The 8,204-nt window shown below is 47.9% G+C and overlaps 1 protein-coding gene across 1 annotated transcript; it reads right to left on the bottom strand.

Annotated features, from left to right (window-relative positions):
- Positions 1-4,669: 4,669 nt before the first annotated feature.
- Positions 4,670-8,096, bottom strand: ALKBH4 (alkB homolog 4, lysine demethylase). The gene is made up of 3 exons (XM_044676447.1): positions 7,971-8,096; positions 6,481-6,678; positions 4,670-5,873 (listed from the first exon to the last, which is right to left on the bottom strand). The coding sequence occupies exons 1-3, from the start codon at positions 8,076-8,078 to the stop codon at positions 5,262-5,264; spliced, it is 918 nt and encodes a 305-aa protein (XP_044532382.1). The 5' UTR covers positions 8,079-8,096; the 3' UTR covers positions 4,670-5,261.
- Positions 8,097-8,204: the final 108 nt, after the last annotated feature.

Genomic DNA, 8,204 nt, shown 5'->3' with positions numbered 1-8,204 from the left:
CACTTGTCTTTTGGAAGCATCCCCGTCCCACTGCCCATCTCACATCCTCCCAGAGTCCTAAGATGCCTCTTCTCCAACACAATCCAGGACTTCTCGGGAAACGGATCACTGTAAGAGTGCTAAGGCCGGCCCCGTTGCCGCCTGTATTTTCCTAGAACTCCTGGCAGCGGACTAGAGGTTAGAGTGGCTCCCAGGTGCTACCGAAAGGACTTTCAGGCTTTTAGGAAAAAAACACCCATTTCCCAGCCAAAGTTGACCCTATTCAGAGCAGTTGTTCTCGGATTTCTTTCTGTCTAGACTTTTGACTTGGACTCATCCAGTTAAGAAACATGGAACAGATGCAGCACATGTTGTTGGTAAAAGATCACCTCCACGAAACAGGGCCAAGAAGTGAGGGCGCCATTTTGGTCTCCTGCAGCCTTAGAAGATCTCTATTCTTTGTTCTCTTTTGGCTACGGTTCTCAGGGTGTTGTTCAGAGGTGATATGCAGACAGCTGTGACAGCATGTGGAATCCAGCGGAGCAGAATCTAGAGAACCAACTAAAAGGCTAAATAAAGTGAGCAAATTAGGTTGCAAACCAGAAAAAACAAATCTGGGGAAAAAAATGGAGGAGGAACCTCGTGCCCTTCAGTATGAGTTTTCAAAAGCTGGACATTGTTTAGGGAGTCTCACAAGAATTACTTCAGTATAATGGACGTTGGGGTTGGTCAGTGCCCTGGGCCTGACACATAGCAGGGGCTTAATAAGTATTCATTGGTCAGTTGACCCTTTGGAATAATTCCCTAACTCTTCCAGGCCTGGGATGCTCTGGAGGCTCAGGACCATTGCTGGGTCCCACTCTGGGGAATATGGGGATCTCCCTGAACTCATTCCTCCTAAACTCAAATCCAGGCTCAGGTTCCCTGAGGCACAAGGAGCAGGTTAACCTATTATTTTCTAATTAATTCCTTGCCACTAGAGCACTTGCTTTGTCCTATCCTTCATGGTGCTTTTAAAACTTTAGGGCTCTAAATATTTGGAGATGACTCCGAATATAGAGCACCTCCATTTGATATTTGTCACAGTGTTTCAAAATTCCCTTGTCCCTATTTTGTCACTGAGAAGGCCAAATATTTTTAAACATCCAGAGAAAAAACACATTTTCTAGTGGGGTCTCGTTTACAAGAGAATGATTGAACTTGAGGGCATCGTGGTGGCACTTGGACCTACTTTGGGTGGCTTTAGTCTTTATCATGCATGGAAATTATGTAAAGCATATATATTGTACGTAATCCCTCTCTCGTGTGGGCTGAATAAATAACTGAAGCTATAAAAAGCTTGTCCAGTGTTGTGTAGTTTCATAGAATCACACGGATGGATGTGACCTTAGGAGGCCATTAAGCCCATTCCCTTGGGTCCAAGGATTGACTCTTCACCATGGGGATGTGTTTATCTACCCTTCTCTAAAGGACCCCTGGATCCTCCTAACCAAAAGTCTTGCCCGACTGCTTCTTTATATAGCCTTAACAACTCAGAAATGGCTCCAGTTCTGTTGCACAGAAGGACATTTTACCTCTCAAGATGAGATGACTTTCTCCAAATCAAACCAATTAAGACGATGCCAGTGCTTGGCATTTTCACCCTTTTGTCTGGGACTCTACTTCCTCTGCTGTTTTCCCTTTGAGGGGGAAGGGATTGGCATTCCACCAGAGGAACTGCCAAAGTCTATGGGTAAAGATGAGTTGGCATCTATCTGGATTGGGTGGAGCAGAACCTCCGTTCCAGCTGAATCGAATGGGAACAAATGATCAGTTCTGACTGACCCATGAATGAGCCCCATTGGTTTCGACCAGTCTCACATCATTTCTGCTAGATGGTATTACTGCCCTGTTAAAATAACTTCAATATAGGTCCCTTTTGAGGAAAACTATTTGGGGCTTCACTTTTCAGGGCTCTGGCTGCTAAAGGGAAAAAAGCCCTAGACTAGACACGAAGAGGACTAGGTTCAAATTCCAGCTACGAGATACTGGTCCTCATTTCCTTCTCTTCAAAGGGGGAAGGAGGGATGAAAACTGGACCTAGAGGTCTCCAAGGGCCCCCTTAGTACTAACATTCTGATTCTAACCTGTATTTGGGAAATGTAATATAGTAGCTGACAGCAATTGTTTTAGGGTTTCAGGTTTTTTTTTTAATTTCCCAGATCTCCACACTTGTTGAAAGTCCACAGCAATCATCATGCTAGGACTGTGATGGGCAACCTTTTGAACTTGGTGTGTCAAAATTCTCCCAAAAACCGAGCATCACTTGGGCAGTGTGTCACTTCGAGGAAAAAACCATAAATTTGTGATATTTATAGTTTAAATAACAAAAATGTATAATTGTAACATATAACTGTATTTAATAAACCAAAATAGGTCAATTAATAGAGGTAGAATTGTCATCTTTAGGGTACAGAGTGTCTACACTACAGCAAATGTTTCATCCTCAGCGTGCGGCCCCGTACTTCTCTGTATGAGGCCGAGTGTCATCGAAAATAGCTGTATGTGTCAGTGCTGACACATGTGTCATAGGTTTGCCATCACCATGCTAGGATGTTGCCAAGTTATCTTACTCGTTACTTCTGGTGGTGTCTTGTATTTGGTTTTAATAGCCACTCACATAGCTATAAAATACAGAATTGTCTTCAGGCCATGACTTTTTAGAACTATGAGAACACTACTGACTTGGCTGATGGGAAATGGTGGATGGTATCCTCTTAAAGAGAGCACACAAACACCTTTCTCCACAAGGAAGTGAGACCTGGACTGGGATAAACCAAACTGAAGAGATGTTTGGTTTGTGATCCAATCACTGGCTGTTCTGGGCTGAGCCCACAACTCCAAAGTTGGACTGGCCTTCTTTCCCACAGGAGAAGAGGGGAACACTCTGAGGCCAGTAACGATTTGCTTTGTTATCCCATCAAAATAATCCTACCTACATGTAAGGGGACCTGAGGTAAGAGGAACAGGTAGGCGTCTTAAATCTAGTGGTGCAGCTCCTGAGCCAGGCCTAAGCTAGCCTGGGATAATGCTTCTTTGGCCTGGCCAAGGATAGTAGACTTGGGGAAACAGAACTGGCTGTAGGGCCAAACTGCTGGCCCCAGGGTGCTCTAGGAAAAGGGGTCTTGACTTTGTGGCATGGATCCCTTGGGATGAAGCCTATAAAACCCTTCTCAAAAAGCATCTTTTTCGATGCATATAATATAAAGCATTACACCAAATTTGTTGAATATAATAAAAGATCAAGTTTTTTTTTTAAAAATCCAGTTCAGACCCCAGATGAAGAACCCCTGGCTCACTCTGAATCTCCCCAAGTCACTTAAAACCTGTGTTGACCTGACCTCTAGGCTTGGCGTTAGAACTAGCTTGGTTTCCCTGGGGTCTTAGAGACAGGGATTGGGCTAGATTTCTTGTGCCTATTTCAGTCTGGAAGAACCCCATGGGGGTTCTTGTATGGGAACTGGAATACCCTGACAGGGCTGGGCAGAGGAGCTGAAGTACCCTTGCCAGGTCGGGCAGGGGATCTGAAGAATCACAGCTCACTTGAATAAATTCTCATTGGTTAGCCTGTGCCCAAATTTAGAATTAAAAAAAATAAACAAATCTATTTTCTGAAGCCATCCTGAAGTAAAGGATCAGAATAAGATTTATTATCATGTCCTTACATCAAAATGCACTATTAAATGGAATGACATTCTTCAGAAAGCCATGAAGGAAACAGAGAAGATGGATTCAAAGGAGAGAGTACTTTCTAAATTTTTGGTTCCCATTCCAACTCTGTTGGGGACTAGCTGGGTGATTTTAGACAAATCATTTCCTCTTTCTACAGATGAACCCGGCAGATAAGGGGAGTGGAGTGAGTGACCCTTTATGGGCCCTCTCAATTCTAGAATTCTTTTTTAATGCAGAATTTTATATTAGTTTATTGCAGTTTAAGGCCCTAAAAATACGAATGCTGCCAACTCACAAAATAGGTCTACTCCAATGTTAAAAGAAGCCAAGGGATCTGTAGAAATGTGGCATGGGATTAAGAGCAACAGCCTTCTGGTAGGAGAACATACCAACATCGGGTGTGTGCTAATCCCCAAATACCCATGTTAAGGCAAAATGAAAGAGGCTGGCGGCATAGGGATGCAGCACACGGCGAAGCCCCAGCCACCTTAGCCGTTTGCCCATGGTTCCCGGGGACTGCCACCTCCTCTGTGTCATAGATCCAGGGGTGGCCATGAAGCTGGACTTAAATGGAAGGAGCTTGGCAGGCCTTGTTCCCAGAAAGAACCATTTGGGTCTGAGCCCCATTATATCTCTAAAATTAACTTTCCCTGAGGTGCAGAGAAAATCAAAGTTGCTCCAACAGTGCTCCTGCATGTGGTACCATCCGGCATGTAGGAATGTTTCTAATGCCATCTACAGAAATATGGGAATATCTGATTGTCTAACAAGAGACCTGAATCCCTATGTTCTCTACACATACTGAAGGATGTTGGGTCTTCTTCCTTCTCAAGAAAGCTTCTTACAACTAGGTCATCCTTTCCATTGGGTCTTGTGAAAGGGCATCTGAAACCCTGCTGAGCCCCCCCCAACTCCTACCCCAGGGAAAGCTGCCCAACTCACACCAGATTTGCATGGTTTCACACAGGAGTTGGTTATTGCACCAGCAGGTCTGTCACTCAGATGAATGGGGTCGGGCAGTTCATACTTCCATCACCTTCTCAGAACTTATAAAAATAGACATTTAATGATACTTATCATCTTTCCTGGAATGTTGCCTATATTTAGAATGCCCCCATTAGTCTTACAATGATTTGGGTGAGGTAGATGTACTTGGTCAGAGGCCTTTTTCATTAAATTGTTCATAGGTGAAGGTCCATGAAAAAAGGGGCCAGATCCAGGGTGTAGTAAATTCAGGGTGGCCCAGCCACTTGGTGGAGCACCCCACTCCCCATCCTAATTCTTCTGGCTCTTTCCAGCTCCACCTCAAAGCACCCTCAAAGCCCTTAGCCTAGCTTCTTTCAAAAACAAACAAACAAACAAACAGTGAAAGATTAGAGTTCCCCAAGAAGTATGACAATGGAGCAGGACTAAACAATGCCCCTTTTGGACTTAGGGTTTGGAGTGAGTGTTTAAAAAAATTGTAGAGTTAAAATAAGTTCTCTGTTATGAATCCACCATTTTCAAAGATGGCAGCTGGTCCTGGACGGCTGGTTTTTGACCCATCCGTTGGCTCCTTTTCTCTGGGCCAGTCACACAGGTTTTCCTTGAAATGACAGAGCTATTTCCAGAAGTTCCTGCCCTAGTTCTCCATGCTTTCCTCCAGGACAGAACTCGGCTGACAGCTCCCGAAAGGTGGCACAGATTCGGTGGCTCTCAATATGCTGCCGGTGGATGGCGTGCTTCCACTGATGGCGAGCAGCCCCAAACAATACAAGCAGGGACCTAGCAGGTAAGTGGATGGCCACTTCCACCTGGTCACATGGAACAGACCTCCTGGAATCTGTGCCCTCGGGGTCTCTTGGCTTTGGGTCATTTGCTGTGGAGTTCCTTGTTCCCTGCTGGGCCACAGAGAGTAACTGAAGTGTCTGGTTGGAATCCTGAGACATGGACAACACGGTGGGTGAGAGCAGATTGAGGCTGACCAGCCGTTCTCCCCAGAGCCAGGAGTCATCCAAGTGGGGATCAATCGCAGAGCCTCGCTCTGGATGATAGTCCAGGTTACACTGTTCAACGGGCAGGAACCTCTCCAGGATAGGATGCTGCCCCATTCTCTGGACAATCTCACGGCTGAAGCTGGGCAGGCCATTAAAGCCACCAGGTTTCAGCTTCTGTTTCCTAAAATTGACTTTGGGGCCATAGTCCTATAAAAGCGGGAGAAACAGAGGAGGGCAAGGAGAAAGGGATGGTGATTTTCACTTCAAAAAATTTCACAGCCAGCACATTTCCTCACTAAATAAATCAGAGCCAAGTGTCTCAGGAGTTAAGGAGCAAAAGGTATCCATATCCAGGCAGACTGGATTTCTAGCCTAAACTGGCCAGAGTGGAATGACAGGCATTAATCTCTGGACTTTGGGGGCCACCAATCCTCTCTCTGTGCTACAGGGCCTGGGCAGCTTTACTACCCCCTCCTTCCAAAAATTGGGTTTTTTTTTTAGCAGTGTAAGGGCTCCCTGCACATCTCAGGAGATGGACTTCAGGGGCTACTGTGGCCAAAATGGTCACCCCTTGTTGGTGATGAGCCCTCCAGCCTGAGCAACTTCTAAGACAAAATCTGGTGTTTCAAGTGGCCCAAACTTGGACTTCTACTGAAGACTTTGGGGGAGGACCCCATTATCAGTACATAACATGCCCAGGAAGTGCTGTGTCATAGCAAGAGCAATACACAGGAAGAAGGAAATGGGTATCAGTTTTGATCAACAACCTGTGGCTGATTCCATTTCTTACAGATAAGCCCAGCAGACACTGTACCTGTTTCCTTCTTCCAGACTGTGAAAGTTTCCAGTCATCCTGATCCATTAACCGAACCAGCTCCGCCTCCTCATCGGCACTAACAAAGTCCTTTATCATAGCAACTCCAGGGAAAGGAAAAGCCCAGCCAGCAAATCCTGATTTCTCTGTTCCTACAGCCAAACCTGTTTCTAAACAATAGATGAAATGGGCTGTCTTCTGCAAAGGAAAAGACACAAGGTCTGGGAATGAGAAAGGTTTCTTTTCGAGGGTCAGGTCTCCACAATCTCTATGTGCTCACCAGGGAAGGGATGGAAGGAAACAAGCACAGACTCTGTGTTAAGTGCTTTACAATTATCTCTTGTTTCTCACCACAACCCTTGGGAGGGAGGTGCTGTTGGAATTCCTTATTTTACAGAGAAGCAAAGGGAGGCAGGCAGAGGTGAAATGGGACCAATTAGGGATCTGAGGCCAGATCTGCAGCACCACCTAGCTGCCCCTGGGCAGCATTCACATTTCAGATCCCTTACCCATTCTTCCAGAAAGCTAGGAATGTTTTAATACTCTATTTTTCTCTTGCCTTCTCTGCCCTTCCCCTGCTCCCACTTTATCACTGGCTTCATCTCTGGCCTCATCAGTGCTACCAAACTGTCCTCAAGTCAATCCCCCAGAAGCCCCTTGGGGACCTTTCCAGGGACTGGGCCATGTGATCCGCTTGTCCTCGGTTTCTTCCTCCTCTTGTTCTCTTCTAGGCTTCCCCTGAGTCACCCACGTCCCAATTCCACAAACTTAACAAGCTCGGCCTGTCTTCATACCCTAGTGTGGTCGGGGTCTAGAACACCCGTGGACACGTGCAACCACTATACAACAGGACAATCAGAAAGTTCTGAAGAAGGTTGGGGGTGGGAAAGGGAGGGGCCTGTGCACAAGGGCCCAGAGGGGTCGAGGGGGCCTTCGTGGAGGAGGGAGGCAGCTTGGAAAGAAGGGCAGCTGTCCAGTGTGACCCCAGCTTAGCCCCGGGGGATCTGCCCAGTCCAATCCTGCCCTGCCCCGCCCCGCCCCTCAACTCCACAGGAAGCGAAGACTATAATAACCTCTGATCACAGGGCTCGGTCCACCCAGGGCCACCCACTGTCCAGCTGTCCGCGGAATTGAGATGGGGCGGGCCAGGCGGAGGAAGTGAGATCATATGAAGGGGGACTAGCACTCCCCCTTCCCCAACACTGCCCAAGAGAAGCAGAGCGCGGATGGAATGTCACGGCTAGGGGTACGGACCAGGGTTTCCCACGGGAGAATCCCGCCCCCCCCATTCGGGGGAGAATTTAGGGCTGGGGGCTGGGGAGAGAATGACAGGACCGAAATGGAAGGAGTCTCAGTCTGCCCATCAATGAAATGGAAAAAGCGACGGCAAGGGCTCGCTCCTTAGGCCAAAGCCAGCGACCAGGCAGACTGGGGGGCCTGGCCGGCGCCCCCATTTACATCCCCGGTGCCCCCGCCCCGCCCACTCCCACCTGGGGGTACAGGGTTCCAGGCGTGCCACCGCCTCGCTCCAGCTCGCACACCAGGCAGGTCCGGACCCCTTTGCAGCCGCAGCACCGCGGCAGCGGCGCCGCCGCCATGCCGTGCCCAAAGTACCTCCCGACTGGCAGCCTCAGCGGAGCGTGTGCGCAGGCGCGGGCCGCGGGGACCGCTGGGAGTAGTAGTCCCGCGGGGTTAAAACACGTGGGATCCTGTTCGGCCTGGCC

This window comes from Gracilinanus agilis, chromosome 4 (assembly GCF_016433145.1).
Source record: "Gracilinanus agilis isolate LMUSP501 chromosome 4, AgileGrace, whole genome shotgun sequence".
Classification (NCBI taxonomy): domain Eukaryota; kingdom Metazoa; phylum Chordata; class Mammalia; order Didelphimorphia; family Didelphidae; genus Gracilinanus; species Gracilinanus agilis.
This window is presented reverse-complemented; position numbering and strand designations above follow the sequence as displayed.

What these genes read in the sequence shown, in the direction of transcription:
- ALKBH4 (XM_044676447.1), bottom strand. Translation starts at nt 8,078, where the DNA reads ATGGCGGCGGCGCCGCTGCCGCGGTGCTGCGGCTGCAAAGGGGTCCGG. An exon ending in CTGGAACCCTGTACCCCCAG is followed by an intron (nt 6,679 to 7,970) that starts GTGGGAGTGGGC and finishes TTTCCTTTGCAG; the next exon opens with AAGACAGCCCATTTCATCTA. An exon ending in AGTCTGGAAGAAGGAAACAG is followed by an intron (nt 5,874 to 6,480) that starts GTACAGTGTCTG and finishes CCGCTTTTATAG; the next exon opens with GACTATGGCCCCAAAGTCAA.